Below are 22,888 nucleotides of genomic sequence, written 5' to 3'. Positions count from 1 at the left end.
GATGCACACCCCCTCTAGACTTACTATGCAGATTCCTGGGTGTCTAGCCGGAGGAGGACATCTGCACAATACACGTAGACAACTTCTGGTGCCGGCAAGGGAGATTGTTAAAACACAACAAGCAGAGGTTGGTGGAGGTTGGTTACGTGCATCGCCTTAGCCAGTGAACGTCTGCGGGATGCGCTTAGACAACCTCTCGTGCCGACACTACCCCCCGTGGAAAGTGCTGGTAGGGGTGGCTGTCTCAGCGCATTGCCGGCTGCCGGAGAGTAGGATCCAGGTCCCCTGCAGCGCTGCAGGGGATCTGGATCCTAACCCTGCTGCCTGCCCGGCACCCGGAACTGCATGTTCTGGGTGTCGGGCAATACGAATTGCGTATTCCTGCGCTAAACCCAGATTACAGGCCGCACTCCCACTTTAAAGACTTAAAGTGGGGGAAAAAAGTGTGGCCTATATTCAGGCAAATACGGTATATGTTACATAAGACATATGCAATATTACAGTAAAGACTGTAATAGAAGGTTTTTGAACAAGCTTCTGTAGCCAAGTGTCAAAGTGTTGGAAGCAACTGACTTTTGTCCGGTTGAATCTGCCAGAATTTCTTAGAAATGATTTAGATTTTTGTTTAAATTATAAATATAATGAATGACTAAAACATAATATGCTCAGATAGATAGATGCAATAGAGCCAATTTGCAGGTCCAGATATGTAGATCTTGTACGGGTTAATGGTATATTTAAGTCATTTTGGGACAATGGAAAAGGAATACATATGTCTGACTGGATAGTATATGAATACTAGCAAGATCAGCAATAAAAAGCTTAAAAATACTCATATGTTTCAGAACACAAATACCATTTAAAATATGAAATGAGTGACATCAGAAAAGCGTTTTTAATGAAGATTTTTTTTTTACATACACATAGTAGTAAAAAACTATAATGTAAGCAATCATTTCATAAAAAGCCACGGAGTATGTAAAACTTTTTAAGAAAGCCAATGCTGAGGTTTAATCACTTCCACAGAGAGCCAGCAAAATGGTTTCATAGTCTCCTTTGGTATCATCCTGTAAATTAAAGTCATATTTGTTATAGTTATATAGACTGTTAGCAAACAATATGAATAAAATTATGTTATGTTAAACTGTATATATCAAACAAATCCAGTTCTGAATTGGCCATGACGGTATAGACAACCAGTTTTACGATTTGGCTGCCAGATGTCCCATATATAAAAGACCTATTGGCCAGTTAATTAATAAACAATGCCCAAAATTGTGCACTGTGCATGGGGAAAGTATTCTGTGGGTGTTGTGATGTCATTTTATTTTGGGAGAATCAACACATCTAAAAACAAACAAAAGCAAGAGATCAGCGCACACCCATGCATAAATATTGGGGATTCCGTCACACTATATGGCCATATATTGCTTCGCCCGCCACTACGTGAAAGTACCACAATTTTGGCAAGTCTGACCTAGCTTTTTCGTGTGTGTGCGTATACACATGCTGATCATTGAATATGAATATGTATAGTTTTTAGGGTGAGTTTCCCGGTCTGTTTGGTTTTGCACATCTAAAAACAGGTAATCAGTATAAAAGATACAATAATGAGAAAACCAAAAAACACATTCATGTGGAAGGATAAAATCCATACCAAAATGGCCTGGCGAAGTGTTTTTCCATATAGACGCTTGTAGTGGACCTTTATGTCTTTCATATCAATCTCAGACCGTGAAACCATAACTCTAATCAAGTCTTTATCGCGGGTCCCAGAGCCCTACATAAAGATATAATAAAACAAAAACATAAATCTCTAGTTACTTCGAATGTCTTTAATATGGAAGAAGAAAAAAAAAATGAAACCAAACACGTTTCAAAAGACTGTTCTTTTAAAGATTGGTAGAGATATATTAATACTGTATTTTGGTGTAAGATTTTCAATATGTTTATTTAGTATACACAATGATAAAAATTGCCTATGCATATGAATTAAATTTAATGCAAAATGCTAAAAGTAGCTAAACTTCTTAATGACCAGTGACATAGGGCATACATTACAGAAAATTGGTCCTTGAGGACCAAATATGCATCCCCATATCCAAATTTTGTGGCCTTGAGCCAGTAGATCAAATTGAGCGCCGTTTCATTCTACAGGGTTTTAAATGCTCGAAAGGAAATTCGGGTGAGAAACTGTTCAGGTCCCCTGTCGAGTAAGAGGGACATTATGGGTGAAGAGAAACATGAAAATTGTTTTGTAGGATAAAAAAGCCCTGGTCCTTAAGGAGGTTAAAGAGCCACACTACCCACTTTTATCATTTTTATGGATTCTAATTCAACAGTTCTAAGGTTTAGCACAACCTGGTTGAGTCTAACAAGAACCCACATGTTAAGAAATACAGTACCTTCATTGACAGATACAGTCTTTCAGCAAAGTAAGCTGCTCTACTTGAAGCACATTTCACTATAGGATACAAAATAAAAGAAAATTGACAAAAGTCAATAAATCACCAGTGCAAAACCCGATATATTTATCTCAATTGCAGCTATTGAGCAGCTTTTGGAGGTCTGAAGAGTTAATGCAACTGTCTAGAGTCTATTGGCTTTCTCTTGGGGCATTTAGCCAAAGAAGGTTTCTGCCTAACCCTACTTGTACCACTCTTGCAAGTACATGTAATTTTATATTTTACAAGCTGCAGGCAAGGGATTGCAATTGAATGACAACTTGCATATCTTCGCCAGAAACTGAAAAAAAATTATAAGAATCAAAATTCTCCCATTACTAAATAAAAAAAAAAAAAATCATGATCTTGATGTAAAAAAGTAAAGAAAAATAATATCTAAACAGGGGTCCCATAGACACTATCAATTATTTGTTGGTTTATATTGAGCCAGCATATGCCTCATTGCTGTACAATGTTATGTGATGCATTACTTATGTTCTATGTGCATTTACAAAAAGACAAATTGATAATTGGTAAATATTAACAAAAAGGTAAGTGGAAATTGATTATTATATATTGGCCACACAAAATGGAGTGTTTTCCCATTATCCGAGAATCTGTCTTTGCACAAAACTATTGTATTGTTAAAAGTAGAAGCCTTTGGAAGAAGAAAAACAAACAAACAAAAACATACCAACAGCAGTAAGACACTTCTCAATATCGCCTTTTAGCTCCAGATCTAGTGCTTTGTTCACATCATGTTTGCTGTACTTAGTATATTTCTGAAACACTGTAAATAAAAGATTTTGTAATCAGTTACTAGTAAGGAATTTAATTAACGGTCACATCATTTAAAAGTAAATCAAAAGGCAAGCACATTACCACCCCCCCCCCAGAATATGTTTAAAGCAATATACGCCTGAAAAAATTAGAGTCAAAATAAATGTATATCACAAGTAAAGATTGAGAAAATTAGAAACGGTGGGCATTGCTTTATCTTTGGACACCGAACTAGTAGTTACCTGGTTAGCAAATATCAAGCCCCACAGAAGTAGATTTTTCACTAAAGTGGGAATTTGCAGGATAGCGGAGGTTTCAACTCACCGACATCCCTATGCATTATCCAGGGCCTTTTTTGCATTTAATTTTTCTTATTTTTTTTTCTTTTGCCGAGTGCATTACATCAATGCATATTATGGTCTTAAAACATGGGCTATCTAAAACAGGTTATAGACAATAGGATCACATTGCTTGTTTGACTTGTAAGTCAGGTGCATCAAGTTACAATATTCATTTTATCTTGGAAGAGGATTGCAAAAGCTTGGGAACACACAAAGAAGTTCCTCTTCATTCATGTGGTAAGTGCCAACAACAACACACACATATTTTACATAACCTATCTAACAAAACAAGCAACACAGTCTAACCATGCATTTTCATCCTCCCATTCCCCCAGGACAGGTACTCTGACGCCCGGATTCCGATACCTCCCAGCACAGTAGTTGCTTTCGGTTGGTGGAACATAAAGCAATTGGCAGTCTCAGGTCCCTTGACCAAGTACAGCCTTTAAGAGTGACCACATTTAAAGATGAAATAAAGAACTAATGGGCTAGTATTACAGGCATGCTCTTAGGTTATGTTTGTGTTTTGACCTTCTGGAGCTTCCATAGGAATGACCCTCACTACCTACACAAGAGGCCGCTTTCCTCTAACAAGGTCAAATTCTGGTGCCTCAGAAGTATGTGTAGTACTATGTAAACCTACTATGGAGGCTGTGCCTGCTAGGTACAGACCTCCACAGTGTAAGTGGGCCAGTTACTAGTAAGACGTCTCCCCAGTTAGCACATTCTGCAATGCAACAGGCTGCAAGATGGAGTATTCCCCCTCTGACCTGGTTCTATGACAGAAAGATGAAAAAGCTATAGGATAAGCTTTCTTGCATGAACCACAAAAATTATATAGTTGTAATAAAACTACATTGATAGAATTGGATATGCCTTAAGGCTTAAACATTTGTCTAAGTAATAACGCTTCCTATCCATAACTATCTGTTACTATTGCTGAGCACAGGTGTTATAACCAAGATCAGAAGGTATTAATCCCTTCTGTCCATGCAGTCATGAAGATAGTGGTCCTAAAATCCTATATTGATTGGTATAATCAAAGAAAATTACTTTCAATCTTCACCTGATGCAGAGAGCCCGAAGGTTTGCAGTGCAGTAGATTGCCTAACACTAAAGGCAGTCTTTGGGAGCCAATGCCGAGTCCCATATTGGAAGTCTCCTACAAAAGCTTTGCATTTATACCAAATGTGGACGCTCTGTGAGCCTACCCTAAAATATTTCCTGTACAGTCATCTAATACGTGGGCTATGTGTACAAGGTACATGTATTTACAGAAATATTATAATACATTTACTAAGAGGAATCAGCGCTTTCAAAAAATATTTCGTTTCCAGGTTTTTTTATTATTGGGTTTGGTATACATGCACGGGCGTAGGAATCGGGGGGGACGGATCCCCCCCAGGAAATCATAAGGGGGGGACCGATAATATAGAAACCCCCCCCCCAGGGCTGTACGTGAGGCAAGTGCACTCGGGTGCAGCTGTGAGGGTGCTCACAGCTGCCCGATCAGCAGCTGCAGCCTGCAGGACTGGTTAGGGAAATCCGTGATCTCCCCAACCAGTCCTGCAGGCTGCAGCTGTATTAAGGTCACACTCACCAGCGTGCTGTCTGTAACTGAGCGCCGGGGCGACGGGATATGACGTTTATATCCAGCCCCGGCGCTCAGCATAAACAGCTGTGCGCAGCCGCACTGCACAGACTGCGAGCGGCAAAAAGGAAAGTTGTAAGAGAAAGCAGAAAGGAGGAAGAGAAAGCAGAAAGGAGGAAGAGAAAGGTAAGAGATGTGGAAAACGAAGGTGGGTGGGTATGATGTGGAAAACGAAGGTGGGTGGGTGTTTATGATGTGGAAAACGAAGGTGGGTGGGGGGTCTGATGTGGAGAACAAAGGTTGTGGAGGGGGGGTCTGATGTGGAGAACAAAGGTTGTGGAGGGGGGTCTGATGTGGAGAACAAAGGTTGTGGAGGAGGGGTCTGATGTGGAGAACAAAGGTTTGGGGGGGTCTGATGTGGAGAACGAAGGTGGGGGGTCTGATGGTAGATTTGTGTGTGCATATACATATGGTGAGGCATGTGTATGGGTACTTGGGCAGGCATATGTATTTGTGTATAGGGCAGCTGTGTATATGTGCATGTATGTGCATACGTGTGTATGGGCTGTGTATATGTGTATGTCTGTATGGGCAGTGTATATGTGTGCGTCTGTATGGGCAGTGTATATGTGTGCGTCTGTATGGGCAGTGTATATGTGTGCGTCTGTATGGGCAGTGTATATGTGTGCGTCTGTATGGGCGGTGTATATGTGTGCGTCTGTATGGGCGGTGTATACGTGTACGTCTGTATGGGCAGTGTATATGTGTACGTCTGTATGGGCATTGTATATGTGTACGTCTGTATGGGCATTGTATACGCGTACGTCTGTAGGGGCAGTGTACATGTGTGTATATAAGGAGTGTATTTGTCTTATAGTGTATACGTCTGTGTAAGTATGTGCAAGGGCAGTGTATATTTATGGGGAGGCGTGTGTGTGTGAGCAGTTTATGTATGTTTGGGCAGGCGTGTATAAGGGTAGTGCATTTGTGTGAGTACTGGCAAGTGTGTATCTGCAGGCAATTGCAGCGTATATGTGTGTTTTTGTGGGCAGGCATGCGTAAGAGCAGTGCATATGTGTGTATGAGCAGGCATGTCATACTTAAAGGGAAGATTATGATTCCCTGTAACACATGTTTAACCCATTGTGTGTGTGTATGTTAGTGTGTGCATGCGTGTGTGTGTTATTCAAGTGTTTAAGCGTGTGGATATGTTCTTGTGTGTATGACGTGTTAGGAGTCTTAGATGGTTCCTTCAGTACATCATAGTAGTCTCTGTGGCCGTGTCCAGTGGGGTCCATCTGTGGTTGTAAGATTTTTCTTTTTTTGTGAGTTTGTGGGAATTTTCTCCCATTCATCTAGTAGAACGTTTTATGAGCTGAAGGTGATAAGCCAAGACATTTTGGACAACACTATGCTTCTAATTTTGTGGGAACAGTTTTGGGGACGGTCCTTTTCTATTCCATCATGACTGTGCCCCAGTGTACAAAACAAGGTCCATAAAGGCATGGTTGCAAAAATTCCCCTCAGAAACTCTCCAAAATCTTGTGGAAATCGTTCCCAGAAGAGTGGAAGCCGTTATAGCTGCAAAGGGGGACCAACTACATATTAATGTCTATGTATTTATAATGCAATGTCATAAAAGTCCCTGTTGGTGAAATGGTCAGGTGTACCCTACCAGTAAAAATGCTATCCCCCCCAGATTTTTAGGGGTTCCTACGCCCATGTATACATGTGGGAACATGTCACAAGATGCACATTTTGTTGGGCTATACATAGAAAAAAAAAACAATGACAAACCATCCAATATTGCCTTAATTAACAAGAGGTTAAACAAGTCTTGGTGTTTTTTTTTGTTTGTTTGTTTTTTTTATTGCTCTTTGCGTGGAATGCATGCTGCACCTAGTATTTAAGTGCAGTTCTACTACATGCAAAGCTACTTAGGTGGCTTTTCTGTAAGGCATGAGGTCCAACACCATTTTAGACATGGTATGTTTAAGTGTCTACACATCTCACAAATATGCTTGACATGTCCATGGTAACACCCATGGGACTGAAGACTTTTACAATAAAAAGGTAAAAAAAAGAACAATGGAAAACAAAAGCTTTCTGGGAAGACTACAATGACTAGGTTTTCCAGAATGAATTACCATGCATTCTCTTTTTTTTTTCTTACAGATTGAAATGTGTTTAAATATGTTGGACAAAGTTTATGTAGTGAACCAATATTCTAAGTTAATGTCCTGTCATTATTATACAATTCTTGTATTTGCATGTCTCTAGATTCTGGCTACAGATAAAGACAGGTTTTATCATGACAGCAAGTTATGTACCAACCTTTCTGCAGGTGTGGGAAGCTGCGTGTTGTGAGAAGGTTAATAAAAATAGAGACATCAGTTCCTTTTCTCTTCTCACCAGCTTCATACAGAGCCTAACAAAAAAAAATGTGTAGAACATCAAAATTGCAATTTGTACTGGTTGCAGAACATACTGGTTAGACATTGTAATTTGAACATATAAAAGGAGAAGAAAGGATAGAAAGTCAAACATTGGCAATAAGAATCAATGTAAGAATTAAATGGCTTAAGGGGATGGCAATCTATTTGCACCTAGCCATTGTCTCAGCAGGATCCGCCTAAATTCGGCTGACTAATGAACCCCAGACCAGCAATCCTATCAAATCCCATTCTAGGTAGGCTAGGGAAGAGGGCTTATACCCCTCTTGCTTAATGGAAGTTATAATTGTGGGTTTTCTCTTCCCTGTTGCTGTTAAGGTAAATCTGGAAGTATCCTTGTTGCTGAAAAGTAAATTTGTTTATCTACTTTTACCATATAGAAAACAGGGCAAGCACAGTTATATTTTAAAAAAGGGTAATGCAGAGTATGGGTAAGGCAGGGTGACCGCATGTCCCGGATTGCCTGGGACAGTCTCGCAATGGGACATCAAGTCCCATGTCCCGGGCAGTCACAATTAGAGATGTCCGCTTCATGAACGAATTGTTCTTTTGATCCGATTCTTTTCAATGATCCGGATGAATCGGTTCACAGCACACCGACAATACTTTTATAAGTAAATACAGGCTTAATCTTCACTGCCCCCATGATTTAGATTCCCCGTAGTTTGCACCCCATTAATATATGATAGTATATGATAGTATATGTAAATCAATGTGTATACATATATAATATAAAAATGTATTTTATGTAGATGTGACAGCGTGCATATGTGAATATACCTGTGTGTGTAATCTCATCTGCTTCATAGTGTGTCCCTGAACAAAAATGTGGTCACCCTAGGTAAGGGCATGTGGAGAAGTATATTGTTGTGTTGCAAATAGGAAAGGTATGACTATAAGGATGTAACTTGTGATTGTGAGGGATTGTCATTTTATAGATTCATGTGGTATTTTACTACTGTTATAGCCTTATAAATGCATTAAATGAATAAAGCAATTCTTACCCTGGCATCATTGTCAACAAGCTCTTCATTCACACGGGTATCTTCATTCCTATCACCCTAAAATAAGGCAGATTTTTTTTTTTAATGCATGTACCTTTACATTTCTAATTACTTTGTTTTTCAATCCTGCACAAAAAAAACATATGGATATTGGAGGGCTCATATACAGTTGTTTTATAAATACAAAGTTAACAGATTATACATTTAAAACCAAAAAGTTCCTGACACAACTAATATTGCTCATTGCGAAGAGCCAGGATGTGATGCCATAGCCTGGCGCTCCTCCTTAGAATGACACATGGTTTCAGGTACAGCACGCTTTGGAGGCTGCGCTGGGTAGGCACAGTCCATTGTGGAAACGGGTCATTTGGGGAGGTCAGCCCTTGTAACTGGCCCATTTTGCTGTGGATTAGGATGACCTGGTTGTCCAATAGGGGATCTGCCCCCCTCCTCCTTAGATGACCCTCCCACCACACCACCATGACTTTCTCTTCTTCTCATATTTTTGGTGGCAAAGATGACGCAGACAAGCCGATTGGACATAGACATCCTTCATCCTAGTGAGTTTGTCTCCCTATGCGGGCCCCCCAGGTCAACAGGGCCTCTTACAACTAATTGTTGTACCCCACTGATGGTGGCCCTACCCTTTTTCTAGCATGTACTCAAGTATAAAAATCATTTAGCATACAATATTTTGTCAATTTTTAATTCAGTCTATTTCCCCTTCTGCAACCTTACCTTTACACTTGCTTCTCTTGGTCCCAGTTCAAATTAAAAAATACTGGAGTGTGTCAATAACTTTGGAATCTTGTATGTTTAAGTGTATGATATTAATTTAGAAACAAATCAGAGCAAGAAATGTAATCAAACTCAAAGTTTCATGAAGGAAAAAGTGGGACATCATTTAATGCCTAGAAATTAAAATGAAGGGCATAACAGCAAATGTGCAGTGTACCTAATACCTATTGATACAAGCATGGCTTGAGGAAGGGCTTATGTTTGGAGATGTTTTACATGACCATGGGCCTAGTAATAACTTTATTGTACAACTCTCCATTATATATAGCGTGTGACTGTGTTCCTTTCTTTTAATATAATGTCCTACACCAAGACCCTGACTGTCTTGCTAATTAACCATGATTCATTTTTAGGAGTTAATACTAACTAGTCTAGTCTAAGTCTCAACTCCTTGTTATACATTGTATGAAGCCAAGTGACAATGTATATTGGCACTATGCTCGTAATTAATGGATGGTTTCTTAAAATATGTAGTCATTTACCTTGGCAAGGGCAACCAAAGCTTTTTGGAAATCTCCAGATGTATCAGAAGTGAGGTCCTTGATCAAATCATTCTTAAATGCTGTAATCAAATGGTTTATGATATGTAAAAACAATAGCATGCAGTAACATTTCAACATTGAAGATGGCCCTTTGTTAGAGAAAAATCCTCTCTATAATTGCACTAAGTTAGGGGCATGGAACAGCTTTTTAGTTAAAAGAACAAAATAGCCCCAGTAAGGGGATACATGAGTTTACTTTTGCCCTTTACAAAAACTTAAGGGAGTAAACAATAAAGTAAAATAAGACATTGCGAAACAGATTTTATTATGAAAGCAGCGTCACCGTGTTCTCCACTATGAAAATAATCACTTTTTAATGTATCTCAGGTCTTACGCACAAGGCCGCATAATCAAGTTTTATGAGCTAAACATTTTCCGCACAAACAAAAATTATAGATTTGGCTTACAGCATTTAAAAAAAAAAAATCTGTATTAACAAGTGATCGTATTTACTTCCAATAAACTTAATTCAACATAGTGCCTTTTGTATTTAAGATTTTAAAGAAAATGGTTTAAAAAAAAAAAGTATATAACAGATTTTTGAATGACTGGAGAACTTATAGCTACTGCACATGGCTACCATTTCTCAGATCAAGAATTAATTACTATTGTGAGTAATTAGCAACAAAATAAAACCCAATGCAGAATAAAATAAAAGTTTAAATATATCATTTTTTCAAAGTTGGCAAAAAAGATTTAAAAATTGTCTAATTACTGCATACCTTCTTTGTAGACTTTGTTGATTTCTCTTAGCTCTTTGTTAGTTCTTGATGCCAGAATTTCAATGAGTGTGTCCTCATCAGTTCCCAAGCCCTTAAAAATATAAAAAAATAGATACTTAGAAACACAAGTTTAACAGATATATTAATGTAATGTGATTACATTTACCACAATCAATTCACTTTGAACAAACTTCTGATGAAGTAGTCTATAGCCATGTAGTGTTATGATACAGAACGATGAAGCTTATGCTTAAAAAGCGGACTTATCGCCACAGCAACCAACAAATGTTTCCTGCAGATAAGATCACTTCATTGGTTGCTAGAATATGAAGAGCATTTATTTATTTTTTATTTAGACTAGATAAAATTACCCGGAATAATGATATTTATTCACTAAAGCAAGGGTTTGCACATTTAAGCTATTCAGCTCCTTTTATATAATTCACTTGCCAGGGTTGGTCCTGCATAATGCATAGCCAAATCAATCATTTTAAAACCACAACCCTCCTGCAAATGTCCCACTTTAATAAATTAAACTCTTATAAATCACTATTCTCTAACAAAATTTGGAGCAGTATTTAATTACCAACGATGAATGTATAGTATTTCAGGTAAATATTGCATATTGATTATCTGACTGAAGATGCAAGTTCCCATCTGTATGAGTGTAACGCATGTGCGGTGGCCATTTTTGTTACTGGTGCAGGCATTAGAATGAACAGTGTTGGCCATTTTCTTTATTGGTGGCAGCCATTTTGTGCACAACTTAAATCTCTTAATACACAGATTTAAAAGTCATGTGCAAAATGGTCACCAAGTTATTCCTACATCCTTGCATTAAAGTTTTATGATCATGTTACTATTCTGCGGAAAGTGAATTAGAAAAAAACAAGGAATGCTTTTTAGCAAGTTAGCTACTATAAAACTGAGGATGGTGGAATTCACAGCAGAATAGCTATTTGGAAGACGCATATTTTACCTTTGTTGCATGCTTGAGTTCATGGGCATCAAATTCAGCTGGAGTTTTAAGCAAAGCTAAAACAACTTCCTCGAAGCGTCCAGAAAGAGCTTTTTTCAGTGCGTCTTCCAATGGCTATAAAAACACATATACATAATATTGATAAGCATTCGGGTAAAAGGCTTGCCATGTTTTTTTTTTTTACATAAGGAGACCACAGTTTGTGGTACACAATGCATTCACCAAGACATCTTTGATATAAACAAACTCTTGTACCCACATGGAATAAATGAGCTTGTTGTGTCTGAGGCCCATAGATTTACTTCCCAGCACATATTGTTTAAAGTGTACACTGCTGTTGAACTCTCCTTTGTAAAGCCCTAGATATCTAAGATTGTAAGCTCATTTGAGCAGGGCCCTGCCTCATTTTTTAATTCAAAACATTATGCAATAATTATGTCCCATTTATAGCAAAGCAGCGTGACAGTGCTTCTACTGTACGGATAAAATAAAACATAACGTGTTCACTTCTGTTTTCTGAAAATTACAATGTTTTGGCGACCTCAAGTGATGTTGCTTCAGAACTTCTCACCTTGCCTGTAGTTGCCAGATAAGCAGACTTAATTGCCTGACGCTGTGCATTGTTCCTTTTTGTTAAGATATCAATTATAGTTGCCTCATCCACACCTAAAATTAATCATTTAAAAATATGTTAAATATAAGTTTACAAAAACACAGAAACAATACATACAATATTTTAAAATAAAGTTTCCTTAATTGAGTGAACTTTACATATGGAAATGTATTCAACTATATTTAAGTAAAGTAAGGTTACAGACCAGTGAAATCTACATAAGGCCCATTAAAATAGAATAAATAGCCCCATAATGTAACTTGTACAGATTTTTAACCCAAGGTGTAGGTGCAGACAAAAGGCCAAGGAATAGTGTTCCTTTTGCTACGTTCCTTGTAGATATTTGTCAAAAAAGCAACACACAGATCATACATAAAACCAAAGTAAGGATCGTAGAACATTAGCAATACAGGCTAATGGCTTGGTTGTAAATTTAATTACTGCTACTCTAATATACTGAGCTCAGACCTTTAGCTTTGATAGCCTTGTCTAGGTTGGTAACATCGGTGGAGGCATCAAATCCTGGAGCTCCTTTCAGGCCACCGCTTTCTTCTTGCTAGAAAATAAAGGGCAAATAAGAAAAACTGGATTTGCTGATTTTTATTTGCTGCTTCCAAATCCAACATTATTATAATAAGGTTGCCTTCAACACGTTTAAATAACTGCTAAGAATTGGTCACAACTTAATGTTTAATAACTTTCGTTAGTATATATTTTTGAATGTTTTTTAATTTTTTTTACACAAGGGTCATGTGACACATACTAAGTGAACAAAGAAGTAAAGTTTTTTTTTCACTGAATCTAGCCTTACTTTTACAGCAGGGTCATCCAGAAATATTGCTTGGAGCAGGAACTCTCTTACAAAAGACATTGTTGACTCTGTGTACAAAATTAAATTCCAAAAAATTAAAATCAAACAAATAAAATATATATATGTAAAATTTAATATTCTATTTGCCTGCAGCAATCATACCAACAGATGACATTCGATAGAGTATTCTATGATATGAAAGATATATTTGAGTTGAAGGATATATCTTGTGACAGATTGGCCAAGTTGTCACCTTCAAATTATACAATTAACATATGAAGGTTTATTGTGATTTTATAAATAGGACTGTTTCTTCAAATCAGGCAAACAAAAAAAAAACAAACAAAAAAAAAGAGAAATCAAGTGCAACTCCAGCTTGAAGATTTACTAAACAGACATTTTCCTTACTGGAACACTCATTCCACTAGCTACCCCAGTTCCCAGTCACAGAAACAAAACAAAGGTTCAAGAACAGGTTTCCAAAAGGTACATTATACATGCTCTGTGAGCTCAAGGCCCACAGCCTCATCCATTCTACCTCACTGTAAGACAACCAAATTCATTCAGAGCTCCTTTTTACCTTGCAAGAGAGAGGACATTACATTCACAAGGGAAGGGCTGGTTTTGCTTTATAAATGCTTTCAAACACAATAGAGAGCGCTCCAGGCTTTGGCTTACATAAAAGCCTCTCTTAACTTACAATATATCCTCTCCTCCAGCACAACAGTTTGTGCTGAGGCCATTCACTCTAGAGAATGCATTAGTATGTAGCAACCCTGCCCTATGTCTAACTGAAGACTAGCATTTTTAGTAAGCGTCCACTGTAGATGTTATGACTGAAGTACTCTCGATATCCACGCCAGGCCCCCCACCCAATTTCCATTAACCCAATAACGACAGACACCAGAATATAGGTTGAAAAGACTACAGCCAATTATTAACAAAACCCATAAAGCCTACCAGGGAAACTAAGAACCACCACAAAGGGAAGAACTTACTGAGATGCCAAAACCTGGGGCTCCCAGCACCACCTACTGGGAACCTCCCACCAAATGCTCTCCCCCAGAGCATTCACACACCCCAGCCTGGTTAGCTACCAACCTGGCTGTGATAGCATAACACCACCACCCAAACACAATAAACAGGGAGAGAAAGTGGGACAAAAAACACAGGTTAAGGTGACAACAAAATGGCCATCAGCCTTGTGACACAACTCCTTAAATAACTACCCACTAACCCCACCCCCACCTACTAAAATTGGCCCCAAAGTCTAGCCCTAATCAGGATCCCAGTCAGGGCCCACTGTGGCCCCCGTGGACATCATTCAGTTGAAAGATCTACCCAAGCATAGTTTTCAACGGGCCCAACTTTGGTGACTTGAGGTTCCACGCAACCAATAGTACATTTTGCAGGATTGGAAGTAAGACCAGCTGTAGATTGTTCACATTATTTAATGTTTTATTTAGGTTCACCATATTCCACAGCTCTTTAGAATGGGTAAACATGACATAAGTAGTATACAACATAACAATTTGACAGATAAGGGCCCTGCTCAAACAAGCTTACAATCTAGGGTGTAGATAAGCATAAGTAAGTATATACTAGTATAAGTATTGCAGGAGATGGACTAGGAAAGGTGAACTAAGGAATATGGGAGGTAATCCAAGCAATGGGCAACGGATAGAAGTCTGGCTGCAGTGATCATTGTGGATTGTATTGATGCAAGATGGGTATGAAAGTGACCAGCTAAGGTAGGGATACAATATTTTAGACAGGAAATAATGAACACATGAACAAAAGTCTTCAGGGCATCTTGTGTTAGAAAAGGACAAAGGCAGACCGTTCTTTGAGACAGACGGGGTGTGGGGGTGAATGAGAGGTCAGAGTCACAGTGACACCAACGCAGGGAGTGTGAGGGAATGGGGAGATTGTTGCACCATTACCATAAAGGGACATTATTGAGGGAATGTTGGCACTGGAGGGAGAGAAGATACAAAGTTTGTTTTTTTGACATCCAATTAGAGACAAAGGCAAGGCAGTTATATAGTATAAAAAGGGAGGAAGAGATATTAGTGAAAGATAGGTAGATTTGAGTGTCATCTGCATACAGGTAGCATTAAAACCACAAGTTGAGATTAGTGGCTCTTGGCTTTAGTAGCGAGTTGGTCTTTAGTAAGGGTGTTTTCAGTGGAATGTTTAGATCAGAATAGAGATTGAAGAGGGTCAAGTAGAGAGTTGAAGTAAAAAAAAAAATGTAGTTAGTTCACGAAGCTTAAAGGCAAGAGGAAGTAGAAACATGGGACGATAGTTGGACAGATCAGGGTCCAGGAAGGGCTTTTTCAAGATTGGTGGTAGCATGCTTGAAAGAGGACAGTACAGATCCAGTAGAGAGGGAGAAATTGAAGATGTAAGCTAGTATAGGGACAAAAGTAGATGAGAAGGGAAAGGATTGAGGGGACACCTGGTTAGACAAGAGGAAAGAAGAAGAAGAAAACAAACCTCATCTTCAGTGACGAGAGATGTAGATGAGGAAGAAGAATTCTGTGTATGGGAAGGTGCAGAGTTAGAGGAAGGGCAAGGGCAGGAGGAGGACTGTGAAGCTATTTCAACCTCTGTTGAGGTTTCTGAAAGCTTGCTTGGCAGAGGAAAAAGAGATGGGACCAATAACAATACTACATCTTCTAAGTATGCTAAAGCGAAAGTATGCTAATGCTTGAGTGATGTATCAGAAGCTTATCGATAAACTTTTGAAATATTGCTGGGGGTCCATAAAACCCCATGAGCCGCTAATGTCATTTTTCTTTAGAAGATTCAGTTAGTGGAATTTGCCAATTACCCTTTGTGAACCAGTTTCTTAAAAAAAGTTTGTGAGCTCATAGCTTAGGGTATGCAAACTTGGAATGGTCATTGACCTTTCTGAAATTGTTGCAGAAACACGCTGATCCATCTGGCTTAGGTAAGACAATGGGACTTCACTACTTGTTTTCGGAATCCTCAATAAAATCCAACTCCAATGTTTTTCTGCTGTAAATAAGATATTACAACCATATTGTTTTCCCCCATCTTTCCACAGATTGAACATGTTAAAAATGTTCCTACAATCAGATTGTCTAATTATATAGTTTCCTGGCCCTACTTTTTATTAACCTCATAAAGGCCTTGCCAATGAAACAATAATTTAATATGTCTGTCCATCAGTCGGTCCCCTGGCTAGGATGATTGTAGTTCTACATAAAAGTTGTTGCAACTAGAGTGTTGGTTCCTTTGGGCTTCTGCAAGATATTGTCCGATAATTGGAGTAATTGGTCTAAAATGTTCTCTCTCATCACATGGAGAGTTGTATTCTCTCCTGCTTCAGTTAGTTCTTTCCATTTGTCCTTAGCCAAGTCCAATAAACACCTGGGATGCCTCCTATAAAGAGGCGTAAAAGCCTGCCAAAGACCAGGGAACCTGTCATATGGCAAATATTTAGTAATGCAGCACAGCGTCCCAATATTTCCTATCTCTAGCTACAGCTTTACGTAGCATGTGCTTTATGGTTCTATAAATCCATCTGTTTGAGGGTAGTATACAGATTTTCTTTGTACCGTACTTTTATTTTTAAATAGTTAACATAGGGCTTTTATAAATCATGATACAAAAAGAGTACCCTGGTTAGTTAATACCTTCCTTGTTAACTCAATCTAGAAGAATGTCTGTAGCAATTCAATCGCTATAGTTTCCAAAGTAGTATTACAAACAGTGACTCTGGGTCACAGGATCAGCAGCCCACTCCCTGCCCGTTGCCCAGTTAAGCAGCTGTGTGTCCCCCACGATGTCAGCAGGGCCACTCACTGATGTCAGCAGTACTTCCTGTTGCATCCTGCAAGAGAGAGCTCCAGGTTGCCCAGGGGGTTTTGGGGCTACCAAATGGCAGTCTGACAATAAAGGCACAGAAACTTTAAATCTTCATATACCCCAGGCCAGAAGAAACCCATAAGATTCTCTTGATGTTTTACTGCTCCCAAGTGACCCCCAAGTAAATGATTATGTGCTAACTTTAACACACTAATTCTGTACCAAGCAAATAAACAAAAAAACATGAGAAATCAAATTATAACTAAATAGAAATGTTCCTTTCTAGCACACTGGTTAGCTACTATATTCCCCAGTTACAAACAAAATAAATACAAAAAAATCAGAATAAAGATCAAAAACAGATTTCCATAACGTACCTTATACAGGGTCCCTAGGTTAAAGGCTCACAGCCGTCTTGCTTTCCCCCACTATTAGGAAACCAAATGCCTTCAAACTATCCTTTTTTTCTTGCAAGGAAGGGGACAATTGCATTCACCTGCAAAGGGCTGAATATGCTTTATTAACCCTTTCAGGAGGGAACTGAGTGCACTCTAACCTTTGGCTTACATAAAAATACCTCTCTTACTAAGATAGATAGATAGATAGATAGATAGATAGATAGATAGATAGATAGATAGATAGATAGATAGAGATATATATATAGATATATATATACACACACATAATCTGTTGAAGTATTAAAGATAAACAAATAATGTGTTGCAAACTGTGACTTGTTGCAAACTGTAGCTTTCTATAAGGTACCAGGTGACTTAATGGAATGTAATTAGTATCAGTGGGATACCAATAACTAATGTTAAGCTATAATAATAATATAATGCCTTATGAATAAGTGATAAAGTAGTGAAGTATATGACTACATCAGATGCAAGTCTGACTAATAACATCCAAGATGTCAAATGCATTTTCCAGCCTCATATAGACCACACATACTTTCCATGGAAAAAACTGAATCACTGGAGGGGTTTGCTCCTCCTAGTTATTATATTTGGATGATAGAGATACTTGGTTGGCTTGATATTATTTGGAACTACTCTTTCCCTTTTACAAATGTGGAGAATCTAGTACAAAGTCAGCCAAATACAATCGACTGCAAGCTGAATCACTGTAGTGGTTTGCCCCACCTAGTCATTATATTATGGTGAGACAGATGCCTAAAGGGTTTAATATTATCTTGGACTACTGTAACCCTTTTACAAATGTAAAGAATCTAGTACAAAGTTAACCATGTACGATTGATTGCCAACTAGTATCCGTAAGACAACTTTGCTGGTGAATGGTATTATATACAAGCCACTTCAATTGAAACTGGTTAAGATGCCACCCAACAGTTAAGAAGCTAAGATAATAGTGAAGCTTCTGTGCACCACAGTTCCAGTCACAAATTTGTGGTCTATATAGTAAAAACAAAGGTTGTAGCCCCCTGATGACACCATGAAGTATCGAGGCCAAACCCAGTCTGGGCAAGAAGAGCTGGCCCTGTGTAATACATAGCTACATTCATAAGAAGCTGCAATACCTGTACATTACGTAAGACAACTTAAGACCTTCTTTCATGAAAAGCTTACCAGGGTATGTCCTCGATAATACCCAATGAAATGTTCAGTTCTCCTGCAAACACCCTCTTTTGTAAATAGACTCCAATGTTATGCATATATTCCTAACGACACAGATTATCAAACAAATGCCTACATCATGCTTTTTGTTTTTTAAAGAAGCAACTGTGGGGCAAAGTACTAAATCAGAATCAATCACTATTGAAACCAATGGAATGTTGATAGTTAATAGTGCTAAATTGTTGCCCCCCCCCCCGTGTTATAATATCTAATACAACAGAGTTTCACCACCTTTTCAGCTTTCTAAGAATAAAACATTATTACCAAAGAGTGTGAACTTCTGTCATGACAAAGGCCAAACTGGAGGTCCCTTTTGAATATTAGAAAGAAATCACTGAGCAATGGTTTGACAAACCTTTTGAAGAAATGTGAGTTAGGAAGGAAAAGGCTGCCTGATGAGCTTCAAACCCTCTTACCCTTTAGAAAACAGTATCTGTCAGTTATATAATATTTAAAAATAAGAGCTAAAAGAGGAATGAATAGGGCCATAGAAATAATTTTTTGTATTAGAATAATTAAACTATTCATAATCCGCTAGCATAAAAATCACAAGATAGATAAGGCATTAATACATATTATGGGGTTTGGCACTGGAGACAAATGATGACTCATAGGCACAAAACTAGATTTACATACCTTGGGATAATACCTTTCAACCACAGTGAACACAATTGTTGGTTTTCGCAATAGGACAGTTAGAAATATTTGTTGTTCTGTTAAGTTAAATATGAATTAACTGCCAAACTAGCTTTGCTTTGTTATAACAGAGTTCAAGTAGTGTTTGTTGCTATTTACATATATCACTATGGACACACGTCTTTGTGATTTAGTTTGGGATATGTTTACAGTAGATGGTAAAATAAATAATTAGCGATATGTACCCATTCATTTAAACAATTCATATAGAACTGCACATTCTTTTTCTTTTTGCAGAAGAATAAGTTAGCAAACACTAAATATGGCTACATTAGTACATCTGTATATAAAAAAAATATTGACAATTGCTATGAATTGGGCAAACTTATTATCAGTAGTAATAAAAAAAAATCCGCCCCGCCCAGTAGCATAAATACCCCCATTATAGAAATTACAATTCCAGGGCAATAATTGTTTGTAGTATTATGTAATACTTCTTCTACACTAAGGAAGAACAAAAGCTAGACAAGCGCTGCAGGCATCTTATCCCTACTGAATCATAACTATACATAAAATACATAGACTGCTAACCTACACAACTTTAAATTATTTTAGGAGACCTGAAGCTAATCATTTGACATAAATAGCAGGAGTGTCTAAGTTTTAGGGATCTTCATTAAAAAGATTTAGGGGGCTCGTCTTTAATAATAATAATAATAATAATAATAATGCATGATGGATTTACTTATGTAGAAACTATGAAATAAATTTTATATGTATGATTAGCTAAAAAAAAAAAAAGAAAAAATATATGTTTGTTTGTTTTTTAAAGTATATAAATGTGTGTAAGCGTTTGAGAACGATGTCCCACATGCAAAGGTCTCTTCTTTCCATTGGGGGGAGCTCCTCTGGTTTTATAATTGTGAAGGAGCATAAGGTAATGATCTGGAAGTCTTAGCATGACAGTCAGGCAGAGTTACAAAGACTACAGTAAATCAAAGTTGTCTGCTACACTTATCAATCTTACTTTTGAAGTTATTGATTACATGGTTGACTAATAAAACAGTATAGAGGCTTTTGGATAAGTAGAACAACCATCCGGTAGAAGTGTTAGCGGTTAATACAGTGAAAAAAGTAAGGAATTTAAATATACATTCAATACATATATGGTTATGCTAAGGTCTTACGGTTTGTGGTCTTTACATTAGGAAATTGGGCAGAATTGATCTGCTGATCTGATGTCAAAGTTTAATGGAGTTTGATCTCTCAATTAACACTAGATAATGTGCAGGTATCAGACATTGAGGTCTGATACACACACATATATACTACATATATACACACACACACATGTATAAAATAGTGTTTTGTACCTGTTTATATCTAGGTAAAATGTGAGTAAGGTAGTGCAGTCAGAAAGCACTAAATGTCTATATCAGCACATTATTTATTAAAGCCAGCCTAACAGCGTATTTAACATTTTTAACGGCATGCATTATACGTAAAACCGTCATATAATCTGCATTCCACCAAGCCCAAAACCGCCGTTGCCTTGCGTGATGTATTTTAAAGATCCGTTTAACCTTGTGCCTAAAAGCAAATAACCTGTATTTTTAGTCCTGTGTTTCCTTTGCTTCATCCGGAGGGGTAGGTGTGGCAGCTTTATGTCTTCTTGCCCCAGTGTTTCAAGCAGAACATTTTGCAATTAGATTTGAGGCGGCTCAATTAATGATGACAGGTACCATTAAACATACTCGCATATCATTCATCAAAAATTCCACTATTAGAAGCAATTAAGTATTTAATAGTAATGGTTCACCAAATGATAGATTCTCATATAGTGACATCACTATTCTATCTACGTTTGTATTTCAGATAGAGTGTTGCTTCCCAATCACCTAAGGCACTATGTTCTGTTATACACTATGATAATGATCTGTGTGTTCATTTTATGAATCTTATCTTATGATGTGCAATGATATCTCTGTATTAAAATGCATGGGTGTTATTTATAGGTTATTTCAATACATAATTTTAGAAAAAACAATGTAAATAAGGTGGCCGGGCTTAACCAAGGACATATAAATTCCATGCTAGTGGAGATGAGATTAGGAACTAGGTAACTGATGTGGCACACATTGTATTAAGAGAGTAAGGGAGGCAAGGCAATTTTAAGCCCAAAGTACATTTCTCTATTATACACCCCTGTGGGTTTTTGTTTAGGTGAGACAGCACCCTGGAGAAACTATAAGTGTCCATGCTTAAAGGAGTGATTTGGCAACCCTTATGGTATGGGACAACTGAGCTTTAAGGGTACTAGTAGACAACAAATGGTTAAAATTTAAAATTATATATTGTATATATTGTATATATATATATATATATATATATATATCAGTCATAAAATCCTTTTTTTGAACTGTTACCATCCCTCCTAAAAAGACGTCAATCTTTTTGAATGTTTTGTATGTTTAGACTTGTTAGAGCTTAAGACATGACAAAGGAACTCTAGTTTTCAAACTATCGCTCAAACACTCTTAAGATATTTCAGATCCTGAAAAACCTGTTTATTGAAATAATCATAGTCTGTACAAAGTTTGGCTTTATTTTAAAGTAAATAGAAAATGTATTCAATTGAAGTTATTAACCAATATTTATTAAGTACATGTAACCCCTTAGTATACAGTACTACATTACAAAATATGTGAATGTTTCTTTAACTTTTCTAACTACTTTTCTTTTTATAATGACGGTGGGGAGAGCCGGATGAAATGACTCATGATTTGGCTTAAATTTTCTTCCATGGTAAAAAAAATAAAAAATAAAAAAAAAAGAAAGAAGAAGAAGAAACTGGAGAGGAATTCATAAAGGTTCTTTTTTCCTTTCTTTTTGTTGTTACTTTACCATAGTCTAAATTATTTTAATATGTTTCTAGTTTAGTTTCATTCTTACTTGTAAAGAAGACAGATGATGAAAACATTTTCAAGATGTACATTTTAGAGAATACTAGGTCCTAAACATAGTTTGCACGGAAGTTACTTTGTGGTAGATTATATAGCTAACACAGAGACTAAAGAATAGCAAGGTAACAAGGAGATAACTTACATGTTGGAAGGGATCTCTGTATTTCTGCTTCCCAGCTGACAGCACAGAAGAATGCTGCCTTGGGCTTCTGATTTTTTTTTATGAGAATGTTAGAAAACCACACCTAGCAACACAAGAATATTTCCTTCTTTTCAGTGATTGGTTGATGTTTGGCAGAAGAAGGAGCTCCAACTCCCTTTCCTAAGACTTAAAGGCTGTATAGAGTTTCTGCAAATACTAAAAAAAAAACTAGATATCACTGCTAGCATATTTCACTTTTGAAAAATGTGGCCTAAGATCTTATAAAGGGTTTTCCATTAGCATATGTATTGGAAACATAGAAAATATTTTTAAATAAAAAAGAAATATTAAAATTGAGAGATTATATGTATATATTATAAACCAGATACACCTATCAGCCATAACATTATGACCACCATCCTAATATTGTGTAGGTCCCCCTTTGGCTGCCAAAACAGCTCTGACCCATTGAGGCATGGACTTCACTAGACTTCTGAAGGTGTGCTGTGGTATCTGGTACCAAGACCTTAGCAGCAGGTCCTTTAAGTCCATGGATGCATCCTGGTGCCATATGTTGGTCCAGTTCTTATGCTCA

General features: G+C 37.5%; 1 protein-coding gene across 1 annotated transcript; it reads right to left on the bottom strand.

Moving 5' to 3' along the window:
- Positions 1-876: 876 nt before the first annotated feature.
- Positions 877-22,397, bottom strand: LOC128496895 (annexin A1-like). The gene is made up of 13 exons (XM_053466721.1): positions 22,294-22,397; positions 13,079-13,146; positions 12,736-12,823; positions 12,226-12,320; positions 11,655-11,768; positions 10,676-10,766; positions 9,894-9,973; positions 8,614-8,670; positions 7,491-7,584; positions 3,139-3,234; positions 2,406-2,464; positions 1,658-1,780; positions 877-1,067 (listed from the first exon to the last, which is right to left on the bottom strand). Exons 2-13 carry the CDS (start codon positions 13,136-13,138, stop codon positions 1,011-1,013), a joined length of 1,014 nt encoding a protein of 337 aa, XP_053322696.1. The 5' UTR covers positions 13,139-13,146; positions 22,294-22,397; the 3' UTR covers positions 877-1,010.
- Between the last annotated feature and the right edge of the window lie 491 nt (positions 22,398-22,888).

This window comes from Spea bombifrons, chromosome 1 (genome assembly GCF_027358695.1).
Source record: "Spea bombifrons isolate aSpeBom1 chromosome 1, aSpeBom1.2.pri, whole genome shotgun sequence".
Taxonomy (NCBI): domain Eukaryota; kingdom Metazoa; phylum Chordata; class Amphibia; order Anura; family Pelobatidae; genus Spea; species Spea bombifrons.
The sequence above is the reverse complement of the archived record's forward strand: the minus strand, read 5'-3'. Positions and strand labels throughout refer to the sequence as shown.

Bases quoted from the DNA above. Each gene is read 5' to 3' on its own strand.
- LOC128496895 (XM_053466721.1), bottom strand. From the start codon at position 13,138: ATGTCTTTTGTAAGAGAGTTCCTGCTCCAAGCAATATTTCTGGATGAC. The intron at 3,235-7,490 runs GTTGGTACATAA...TTTTATTTACAG, and splicing joins CTTCCCACACCTGCAGAAAG to TGTTTCAGAAATATACTAAG. The intron at 1,781-2,405 runs GTACTGTATTTC...ATCTTTATGTAG, and splicing joins GACTGTATCTGTCAATGAAG to GGCTCTGGGACCCGCGATAA.